We start from the raw sequence: 12500 nt of genomic DNA, 5'->3' as shown, positions 1-12500 counted from the left end.
ATGTCTACAATAAAGCTGTACGGGTCACTCACATATCATATGAGAAGCTGTTCTCATAAAACAGATGCTTTACACACATAAATACTGGTGTAGAAATGTTTATTACTAACTTTTCAATGAACATGAGTTGATTATAACTGCAGATCAATGACTGCGAAACAGCCTACTGTAACGTCTGTAATTATATTAAATAACTAAATAAATGAACATATATAAACACATACAGCCCCTTACAGTCTCCGATATGTTATCAATTACAGAAGAACTACATATAGCAGACATTTCGCCCGTATTTAGGTTCAAAAACAACACAAAATATAGCCTACAGTCAGTGTAAACCTCTCATCTGTGTCTGTAATCTTCAGCAGCACATGTAGCCTCTGTTAGAGAACAATTCCATCATTCTGAGTTCATATTAGTCCAAAAGGTCATAATAACAAAAATAATTAAATAAGGCAGTGTGTTCACGTCTGCTCAAAAATAATGTGCTCCTTTTTTTCCGGCTCCTCTCTTGTTTTTTCTGCGCTTCACTCTCGCGTTTGTCAGTGTCTGACAGGATCAGGTTTCAAAAGCACGTCAATAATCAAGCGCAGGTTATTATCATCAGCTCAAGAAGTTTGTTATTTCAGATATAATGTTAGTCGCGCGGCGAGCGCTAGCAAGAAAGCGAAACTGCTCGCGCCTCAGAATGCCTCGTAAAAAAAACTTCGCGGCACAGGGTAAATCTGCTCTACTCCATGGCTTTGTGGCTGTTTATCAAGACGACAAGGTTTGTTTGAGCCCGGGTCGACCATGGCTCGTTATTATATGTATAAATAATTCCGCTGTAATCTCTCGCTGTGCGGGTATTTTAAACATGGCGGGTTTTTGTTTTCATTCTGGCTTGTTGCGCAAGCGAATGACGTATCTCTGTAAACCAATAGCGCTCAGCTGCGCGTCTAGCTCCGCCTTTTGGTACCCTTTCTCGTGTTTGGTACCCTTTCAAAAGGGTGCCGAAAAAGTGGTACGGTACGGTTCGGTACGCTTTTTGACAGTGGAAACGGCTATAAAAGCGTACCAAAGCAAACCGAACCGTACCACTCAGTGGAAACGAGCCAAAAGACATCACCTATGCTACAAAATTACAGGTTAACTGTCTGTATATAATAACTTATATTTGATTGTAACTTTAACTCAATTTGATTGTAATGCAATAATGTGCACCTTTTGTAAAGCTGCTTTGAAATAATTACTGTAAAAGCGCTATACAAATAAACTTGAATTGAATAGACACTGAACACCCTAACAACCTCTTAAAACATCCTATCAACCACCCAGATAAACATAGCAACAACATGGACACAAATGCCAATTAGATACAAACAGTGTTAATGCAATGATCGAGGAAAAGCTGAAAAAGCCATGTGTTGGCATTGGCTGTTGCAGATGACCATTAAAAACTTATTGTTTGATTTGTAATCGATGGTTGATAGCCTGCAAGTTAGGCTGCAAGTGGAATACTTGTCATTCAGGGTAATGTCATTGACTTTTAGTCCAGTCTAATGCAGGGGTGGCCAAAAGTTTTCTTATAAAGAGAAGTGAAGTTTCATTTTAAACTAATTTCGAAAGGAGCATGTGCTCATGATTGACCCAGCTGGTCCACATTAGCTAATCAAAGGATCCCAAGTCACTATATATATCCTTATTTCCTCTCTACAACTATCTTCGTCTGGAAGAAACCCCCCTGCTCCCCTTCTTCCACCTTTATACAGAATGGGCGGCACGGTGGCCCGTGACTAGCACTGTTGCCTCACAGCAAGAATACCAACGGCGTTGGGTCTTCACTGGGCCATCTGGAGTTTGCATGTTCTCCCCGTGTCCGCGTGGGTTTCCCCCGGTTTCCTCCCACCATCCTAATGTGCTCTATATTATAGATAAAATAAGCCTAAATCTTTTTTCCAATGTCTTACTCTTAGGAAGTTCACCTTGGCCTCAGCAGCGGGGGAGTTTCAGATAGACCTGAGCTCAGTCTCCCCTCGCCCTGTGAAAGGAGGGAGCCCTGGGCTCGAGGATCCCTTGAGCTCAGGGCTCTCTCCCGGGACAGCACGCCAAACAAGCTATGCATAAATCGTGAGCTAAGTGTGAACTCTTGAAACTTGATTGAGGGCTGTGGGACGAAGTTAAATGTACCAAATACATACCAAACCGTATTACATTAAATTTGCCATGGGTAGGGCCAGACGGAATCTGCGGACGTTTTTTGCTATTTCTGCGGAGAGTTTTGGTAAAATTCTGCGGATTTCTGCTGAATTATTTTGGGAGTATCATAACTAAAACCTTAATATGTGAAAAAATAATATCTTTTAAACTTTTATTTACTGTTAAAAATGCAAATCCAATTAGATCCACTTATTTGGTAAACAAATCAAGTCTCTCATATAATATCTCTACTAAAAGACCGAAAATATGACTGTACAAACTGTATTGTAAATGAATCATATGAATATTTTTATTTTAGTCAATAATATTTCTGAAATTAAATTAAAAAATTAAATAAATATAGATTTACACACATTTACTCGAGTAAATAAACAGAATTATGATGGGCTAAAAATCTGCGGAAATCTGCGCGCACAGATTCCGTGTGGGCCTAGCCTTGGGTAATTTCCTAATTTATTTGCTAATATTTAAAAATAACTAGAAAATGTTGCTTTAAAACATTAATATTAACAATGCAGTATCATTTTTAGCATTTAATAATGAACTTATTATAGTAAAAACATAAACAATACCATTTATAACAGAGGAGTTCAATGCTGAATACACTAGTCGAGCTGCTCCTGCTGCCTTTGCCTTGATTTGCTCGGCGATGTCTCATCCTCTGTCAAGTGACAGTATTTATATTTTAAAAGTCTGATTCATTTAAAACATTTAAATGAAACATTTTATAGTTGGCTTTTTTGTAGCTCCTCAAGTAAACAAAGAAACAAAAGGTTACGTTAAATTCATAAAGATGATCCCTGTCAAAGGCATTCGTCTCAACCAACTCCCCATCATTCTCACTCTCTTTTCAGATGGGATGGTGGGCCAAACCAAAGGTTACGATGGGCCAACTTTAGCCACCTCTGGTCTAATGTAAATCTAATGTAATCACAACACTGTAGTTACCAATCTTATTAATTTTTCAGACTTAAGCACTTGAATTTTGAATATTCTGAGCACACATTTTGTATTTATTAATACTATCAATTAATAATAATACACACAAATCGTATGCCTCCTCAAATGTATGTCCTTTTGGAAAAAAGGGGTCTGTTAAATGACTAAATGTATTACTTTTATTTATGTTTTTTTTTTGAGAAACCACATACAAAATAAACAGAGTCAGTATCTCCAGAATAATAGTTTAAGAGATCAATGCATTAACTCTCCACCCATCCTGATATATTTAAGTATTCATGTCTGCAATATATAACATGCAATAATATGCCATTTCTGCTACCAAGCAAAGACTCTTTGACACGGAGTGCAATTACAGGCGCAAATGTACCGTACAATGCAACGACACCCTTGGATCAAAACAACAGATCCCTATGGAACCGTTCATACCAGGCATCATCAATCGGAGCACAGCGTGTCAACCAGTGTGTCAATTATTGCCCCTTTCAGCCTGCAGTGAAATGGGCCGTCATCCAATTCAATCTGACAAACCTAAACTTGCTGGAAATAGGTGCCTCAGCCTACATTTCTGCAAAAACTAAAATACATTTCTACATTTTACTGCACGTTTCAGATGACAAATCCACTAGAGGGCATTGTCTGCATCTTTATGAATCCGAAATATGTTATTTAGTGTATGTTTTGTTGTAAATTTCTGATTAAAAGTCTACTAGAGGGCGCTGTTTACACCTTTGTGAATCTGATATACGTTACTTAGGGTATGTTTTGTTGTGTGTTTCAGATGACAAATCCACTAGAGGGCGCTGTTTACACCTTTATGAATCTGAAATATGTTACTAAGGGGACGTTTTGTTGTATTTCAGATGACAAATCCACTAGAGGGCATTGTCTGCATCTTCATGAATCCGAAATATGTTATTTAGTGTATGCTTTGTTGTACATTTATGATTAAAAGTCTACTAGAGGGCGCTGTTTACAACTTTGTGAATCTGAAATACGTTACTTGGGGTACGTTTTCTTGTATTTCAGATGACAAATCCACTAGAGGGCATTGTCTGCATCTTTATGAATCCGAAATATTTATTTAGTGTATGCTTTGTTGTACATTTATGATTAAAAGTCTACTAGAGGGCGCTGTTTACACCTTTGTGAATCTGATATACGTTACTTAGGGTATGTTTTGTTGTGTGTTTCAGATGACAAATCCACTAGAGGGCGCTGTTTACACCTTTGTGAATCTGAAATACGTTACTTGGGGTACGTTTTGTTGTGTGTTTCAGATGACAAATCCACTAGAGGGCGCTGTTTACACCTTTGTGAATCTGAAATACGTTACTTGAGGTACGTTTTGTTGTGTGTTTCAGATGACAAATCCACTAGAGGGCGCTGTTTACACCTTTGTGAATCTGAAATATGTTATTTAGTGTATGCTTTGTTGTACATTTATGATTAAAAGTCTACTAGAGGGCGCTGTTTACACCTTTGTGAATCTGATATACGTTACTTAGGGTACATTTTGTTGTGTGTTTCTGATGAAAAATCCACTAGAGGGCGCTGTTTACACCTTTGTGAATCTGAAATATGTTACTTAACGTACGTTTTGTTGTGTGTTTCAGATGACAAATCCACTAGAGGGCGCTGTTTACACCTTTGTGAATCTGAAATATGTTATTTAGTGTATGCTTTGTTGTACATTTATGATTAAAAGTCTACTAGAGGGCGCTGTTTACACCTTTGTGAATCTGATATACGTTACTTAGGGTACATTTTGTTGTGCGTTTCAGATGAAAAATCCACTAGAGGTGCTGTATACACCTTTGTGAATCTGAAATATGTTACTTAACGTACGTTTTGTTGTGTGTTTCAGATGACAAATCCACTAGAGGGCGCTGTTTACACCTTTGTGAATCTGAAATATGTTACTTGGGGTACGTTTTGTTGTGTGTTTCAGGTGACAAATCCACTAGAGGGTGATGTCTACATTTTTGAGAATCTGAAATACATTATTTAGGGTATGTGTTGTTTTACGTTTCAGATGACAAACCCAGATGAGGTCAATGTCTGCAATTTTTATGAACGTGAAATACGTTACTCAGGGTCCGTTTTGTTGTACGTTTCATATTCACATCCAGAATCTGAAATGTGTATGAAACAGGTTTATATCAGTGCAGCGAATTGTGCTCAAAATTATTCATATTAATAACTAATATTATTTGCTCATTAATGTTTAGATTACTGTGTTGTTATATATGAATTACAAGAGACATCAACAAGGAGTTCTGAAGCAAAGAATTAAAAAGACAATGCAATTCAATAGTAGTTTGAATAATTTATTAAAGACATTAGCATGATAGATAGCGTGTTTCTGGCTTAGTAACAAACTATTTATCTTAATTTCCTGTTCTATATTGTGCAGTGGAAAAGGGTAAAGCCAAGATAAATTGGAAATTTGTAAAGAAAACAGTACCGCTGGAATAAACTGAAGATCAGAATGAGTGTTGCTGTGGGTTCTCTGACAAAAGGCATGAATTGTATAGTGTTTGTTAAAAAAAAGCACAGTTTGCTGGCAATTCGCCTTACTTAATTGCATTTTGCTCAGTGTGAAAGTCCATATGTCTGAAGAACCAAAGTTACTAGGACTAACAGCTACAATAAGCTGCACAGTTCATTAGTAGAGATTACTTGTTCCACAAATAGTATATATTTTTCAGAAACATATTAAAAGTCTGCATGAAATTAAAAAGGGTGGCACGGTGGCTCAGAGGTTAGCACTGTGGCCTCACAGCAAGAAGGTCTCTTGTTCAAGTCCGGGCTGGATCATTTGGCATTTCTTAGTGTATGATTATATGTGTGTGTGTGCATGGGTGTTTCCCAGTACTGGGTTGTTGCTGGAAGGGCATCCGCTGCTTAAAACATATGCTGGAATAGTTGGTGGTTCATTCCACTGTGGTGATCTCTAAAGTAAAGACTAAGCCGAAGGAAAATAAACGAATGAATGAATGAATATAAAAAGTTGCTATTTATTTTGCTTTTATCTTAAGGTGTAAACAATTAATACAAATTAATCCACTGAAGAAAAAGAAAACAGCTTGTTTTGGTATTTTTTTTTAGTTTTGGTAAACAGCAGAACTCTGATTGGGCGGATTGTGCTTAGCCGCGTCCCCAAAATAAGCAAAACTCAAACTCCGTCCACTACTCAATATTCCATTTCAGTTTAAGAAACATAATTATACTAAATGAGGGTCTCTACGGGGTCTTAAAAAGTATTAAAAGCTGATGGATCAATGTACAAAAATTTAAGACCCTTAAGTATTTAAAAAAAAATCGTTAATGCCATTTCACAAGGTCTTATTTTTGGTATCATTTTGACTATATGTATAACTGTATGTTAAATTTTGCCTGAATTTAATCTGCAAATATTGGGATGCGGTGTAGTTTACAAAGTCAATAAAATCCTGCTATATTTTGACTCAGTAACCAAGGAAACCCCATTATTCCTGCTGCTTCATAGGCGCCCCCTGCTGGATTAGCATTTCCATTAAGTGAATGAATGATGTTTTAGTTCAGGATTAGTTTTTTAAATCAGTATTTAGTAAATATACTGTAAATTAAAATGTCATTAATGCTACTGGTTGAAACCTAAAGTGGCGAGGAGGTCTTAAAATGTATGAAAAGAGCCTTAAAAAAGGTCTTAAAAAGGTTTAATTCACTGATTCCTGTATATATCCTGTGAAATAATTAAATACAGTGCTAAAGATACAATCACAGACTTGCTTTCTTTGCTTGCTTGAATTCAAACATTGACTTTTCTGGCCAGGTAATAATGCCATCACAAAAGATATTATCAGATATTTTAAGAAATTAAAATGTCTTGTGGTAAAACTTATTTTCTTTGTTTTATTCTGTAACCGTCTGATAATATTTAATCAACATTTTAAATAAAAATGTTATGTCTCAGGCCTGTTTAAATTCATTTTAATACAGCAGAATAACAATATTTTAACAACATTTTAAAGATTAAGAAAGACATATTAAGAATAACCTTAATTTTCTATCACAGCAACTGAAAATATTTATTTTTTTGATCAATTGTCATTTTCTGGAGGGGAAAAAAATCTATAAATATCTAAAATTACAATATTTATTATTTTCAGTTATATATCAGTTAAATATTTTCAGTTAAATATCTAAAATTACAATATTTATTATTTGGATTTGGAAAAAAAAAATGCTATCAGACCTTTACAGAATAAAAACATATATAGATTTTACATAACCCCTTAATCCCACACCTAATAAATTTATAAAAACGGATAATTTTCAAGTAGTTTTTCCATATATAAATGTGTCCACCCCATTTTGAAGATTTATAGTTTTATCCATTTCTCACTGAATATAGGTCATATATTTTGGTGCATTTGAACAAAACAGATTAATTAAACAGATATATGTATTAAAATGATATTTTAGTCCACAAACATCTTTAGAATTAGAAAGATAATACATTTAAAATCATGCAAAAAAAGTTACAAACTACAAAATTTCAATAAAATTGCATGTAGTCTTGATTTTTGCTCTTTTAAAAATATTTATCTAATATTTTCTCTAACATAAAAACTTGAGCTACTAATTTTTGGACCGTTATCTTCAGTTATTTTGTTAAATTAGCTCCAGATTTGGCTTCAGTACTGACTAATCTAATGTATATGCACAAATATAAATGTTGTAAAGCTTCCTATAGAAAATAGTCAAGGGTGTACTCATATACTGAGCACTACATATACATACAGACACACACACATACATACATACATACATTTTCCTTCAGCTTAGTCCCTTATTTATCAGGGGTCGCTACAGCAGAATGAACCTTCAACTATTCCAGCATTTGCTTTACCCAGCCGATACCCTTCAAGCCACAACCCAGTACTGGGAAACACACACATATATACAGAAAATGTGCTTTTAAACATCAACCGGGTAATGCAGCTTGATACCACAACAATCAAGCGATAATTGGAGGGGTCCAATACCACCAATTATACAAGACCCTTGACCTGACCTTAAATCCAGCCTTATAAATCAATGCTTGATTACATATTTTGAGGTTTTCATACAGACACACACAGAGCGGGATGATTTAATGCCAGAGTGAATACCATAACCTTTTATAGACCGCCAGCTCATTGTGTATTTACACAGCATCTCATGCGGGAACACTGTCCATGTAGAGCCCGAGCGCAAGAAAGATCGATCTATAAGTGAATGTGACACACACACACACACACACGCACACACACACACACACACACGCACAAACTCCAACCAACCAAAAACACAATAGCTTTTTCTCTCTCATTCACATCAGTTTGAAAAGGTCAACAAAACTTGTAAGAAAACCAATCAAATCATCAGTAACTCTACAAAATTGAAACCACTCATGCAAATACTATAGTATTTTATAGCAAATACTATATTGTTTTTGATCCAAGTGTGTTATACTGTTTATATTACAGTATTTACAACTCTTTAATAATGAATGCTCCAGCATACTGTATTATTAGCTATTAGATAAACGCTGTAATATTCTATAAATGTTTACTACAGTAAACTGGAGTGTATTATAATGTATAAAAGGCTTGTCCATCCAAGTACTAGGAACAACAAATAATAACTTGACTTCTAGTTTGGTATCAGAAGTGGCTTATCTGAAAGGCTTCTTCATTTTACCCTAGATATGCTCAATAATGTTCATTTCTGGTGACTGGGCTGGCCAATCCTGGAGCAGCTTGACCTTCTTTGCTTTCAGGAGCTTTGATGTGGAGGCTGAAGTATGAGAAGGAGCGCTATCCTGCTGGAGAATGGGGATGGTTGCGCGTTGGGTTTGGTGCGTGAACATGCACCAGGTTTCAGTCCGGACTGTACCAAAAAGCCGAAAAGGGTGGAATTCCGGGAGTTTTCCAGGGAGACAGAACAATACGGGAGATGAGTCTGAAATATGGGAGACTCCCGGGAAAAACGGGAGTGTTGGCAGGTATGGTAATGGGTTACGGCTGGAAGGACATCCGCTGTGTAAAACACATGCTGAATAAGTTGGCGGTTCATTCCGCAGTGGCGACCACAGACTAATAAAGGGACTCATCCGAAAAGAAAATGAATGAATGAATAAACTGAGGAGTATTGTAGTATAATATACCCTATAGTTTTAGAAAACTACAGTATTGGGTTATTTGTTTACATTACTATTGCTTCGGTGTTACCATAGCAACTGTAGTATCACCACAAACAGATTAACCCAAATGCTTGCCTACAATACGCTTCAAAAACACCACAGTAAATTACTACAGCATTAAAATAAATCAGATAAAACACCATGAGAGAAGCAACTAGAGTCATATGTACAGTCCACCCAGCAACAGCACAGTAGCATGTTAATAAAAGCCTTAGCAACCCCAAAACAGCAGCCTAGAAACGCATCCTCAAGTTCTCCATACGCACGAAACTCTAGCTTCATCATTTGAGTGTTAAAGCAGCCCAGAAATGCAGCGTCTGCTTACCTGAGTGATAGTTCACCTGTTTGCTCTGCATGGAGAAGGTTCCCATGACGAGACCCATGATGCCGTCTGCCGATACACACCTGTAGCATAAGACTGAGACTCGAACGAGCATGCGAGTGTGTGCGCGCGTGTGTGTTGAGATGTGCGTGTGCTCTAACATCGCAGATTCCTCTCTCTCTCTCTCACATACTCCTCCTTTCTTTATCCTCCTCCATCAATGCATAATATTAATCTTTCTCTCTTTCCGTCCGTTCAAGACTCTCTCTCTCTCTCTCTCTCTCGTCCTCCCACCCTGAAGACATAATAGAAAGACAGCAAGAAAGAGAGAGAGGGAGAGTTAATGCCAAAAAGGAAAAGGACGACACAAGGGGAATGAGAAAAACCTCGGGAGACAGAAACACTCTGGCAGAGGAATAAAGAGCCAGAGATTCTGGTGTGTGTGTGTGTGTGTGTATGTGTGTGTGTGTGTGTGTGTGTGTGTGTGTGTGTGTGTGTGTGTGTGTGTGTGTGTCGTCATTCATAGACAAAAGTGAACATCCGTCTCTCATTTTGTTTTGATTCCACGGCGCTCTACTCAAAGCTTTTGCAGGTAAAAAAGGTTACAGAGTCATCATGCAATTGTGAGTGTGCCTCACACAGGTGAGTGGGCTTGACAAACCACCTGTAGATAACCCACTCCTTTATTTCTCTGACACTTTACCCAACACTTGCACAAGTTTTTGCACCAGACACGTTCTTACAATCACTCAACATCTCATAACAAAAAAAAAACTGTATTTCTGAAGTGTGCCTCACACAGGTGAGTGGGCTTGACAAACCACCTGCAGAAACACTCTTGAGAGTGAAAGAGTTGATGCCGAAAAGAAAGAGGGCAATACGGGGAATGAAAAAAAAAACCCTCAGGAGGCAGAAACACTCTGGCAGAGGAATAAAGAGCGAGAGATTCTGGTGTGTGTGTGTGTGTGTGTGTGTGTGTGTGTGTGTGTGTGTGTGTGTGTGTGTGTGTGTGTGTGTGTGTGCCGTTTCAGTGTGTGTCGTCATTCATAGACAAAAGTGAACATTCGTCTCTCATTTGGTTTTGATTTCACTGCTCTCTACTCAAAGCTTTTGCAGTTGTTAGTCATGTACGGCAGGTAAACACAGGTTACAGAATCATCATGCAATTGTGAGTGTGCCTCACACAGGTGAGTGGGCTTGACAAACCACCTGTAGAAAACACACTCCTTTATTTCTCTGACACTTTAACAGACACCTGCACCAGTTTTGCACCAGACACGTTCTTATAATCACTCAACATCTCATTAAAAATATATATTTCTGAAGTGTGCCTCTCACAGGTGAGTGGGCTTGACAAACCACCTGTAGAAAACACACTCCTTTATTTCTCTGACACTTTACCCAACACTTGCACAAGTTTTTGCACCAGACATGTTCTTACAATCACTCAACATCTCATAACAAAAAAAAACTATTTCTGAAGTGTGCCTCACACAGGTGAGTGGGCTTGACAAACCACCTGTAGAAAACACACTCCTTTATTTCTCTGACACTTTAACAGACACCTGCACCAGTTTTGCACCAGACACGTTCTTACAATCACTCAACATCTCATAACAAAAAAAAAACTGTATTTCTGAAGTGTGCCTCACACGGGTGAGTGGGCTTTACAAACCACCTGCAGAAACACTCTTGAGAGAGAAAGAGCTAATGCCGAAAAGAAAGAGGGCAATACGGGGAATGAAAAAAAAACCCTCAGGAGACAGAAACACTCTGGCAGAGGAATAAAGAGCGAGAGATTCTGTGTGTGTGTGTGTGTGTGTGTGTGTGTGTGTGTGTGTGTGTGTGTGTGTGTGCTCGTGTTTCAGTGTGTGTCGTCATTCATAGACAAAAGTGAACATCCGTCTCTCATTTGGTTTTGATTTCACTGCTCTCTACTCAAAGCTTTTGCAGTTGTTAGTCATGTACGGCAGGTAAACACAGGTTACAGAGTCATCATGCAATTGTGAGTGTGCCTCACACAGGTGAGTGGGCTTGACAAACCACCTGTAGAAAACACACTCCTTTATTTCTCTGACACTTTAACAGACACCTGCACCAGTTTTGCACCAGACACGTTCTTATAATCACTCAACATCTCATTAAAAATATATATTTCTGAAGTGTGCCTCTCACAGGTGAGTGGGCTTGACAAACCACCTGTAGAAAACACACTCCTTTATTTCTCTGACACTTTACCCAACACTTGCACAAGTTTTTGCACCAGACATGTTCTTACAATCACTCAACATCTCATAACAAAAAAAAACTATTTCTGAAGTGTGCCTCACACAGGTGAGTGGGCTTGACAAACCACCTGTAGAAAACACACTCCTTTATTTCTCTGACACTTTAACAGACACCTGCACCAGTTTTGCACCAGACACGTTCTTATAATCACTCAACATCTCATTAAAAAATATATATATTTCTGCAGTGTGCCTCACACAGGTGAGTGGGCTTGACAAACCACCTGCAGAAACACTTTTCTTTCTCTAAAAAAATGCTAGATTACTAAATGTAATGCAGATGCCACACTAACATTGTGTGCAGCATAATGAAGACAATAAACTATTGTTTTTGTATGCGAGTCTATGTGGTGGCACGGTGGCTCAGTGGTTAGCACTGAGGCCTCACAGCATGAAGGTCGCTGGTTCAAGTCCCCGCCTAAGTTGATCGTAGTGTATGAGTGTGTATGAATATGTGTGTATGGGTGTTTTCCAGTACTGGGTTGCAGCAGGAAGGGCA

General features: G+C 37.8%; 1 protein-coding gene across 2 annotated transcripts in view; it reads right to left on the bottom strand.

The window, feature by feature from the left end:
• The window catches only part of kcnip1a (Kv channel interacting protein 1 a), a 123746-nt gene that overhangs the window by 92765 nt on the left and 18481 nt on the right, over positions 1-12500 (bottom strand). The window contains exon 1 of one of the 2 annotated variants that reach the window (XM_056472735.1): positions 9717-9835. The exons of the other annotated variant lie outside the window; for it this stretch is intronic. Within the exon in view, the coding sequence (XP_056328710.1) occupies positions 9717-9828 (112 nt within the window). The 5' untranslated portion in view covers positions 9829-9835. Of the gene's footprint in view, positions 1-9716; positions 9836-12500 lie in introns of those variants that run through there. 2 annotated transcript variants of the gene reach the window in all.

Source organism: Danio aesculapii, chromosome 14 (genome assembly GCF_903798145.1).
Source record: "Danio aesculapii chromosome 14, fDanAes4.1, whole genome shotgun sequence".
Lineage (NCBI taxonomy): Eukaryota > Metazoa > Chordata > Actinopteri > Cypriniformes > Danionidae > Danio > Danio aesculapii.
This window is presented reverse-complemented; position numbering and strand designations above follow the sequence as displayed.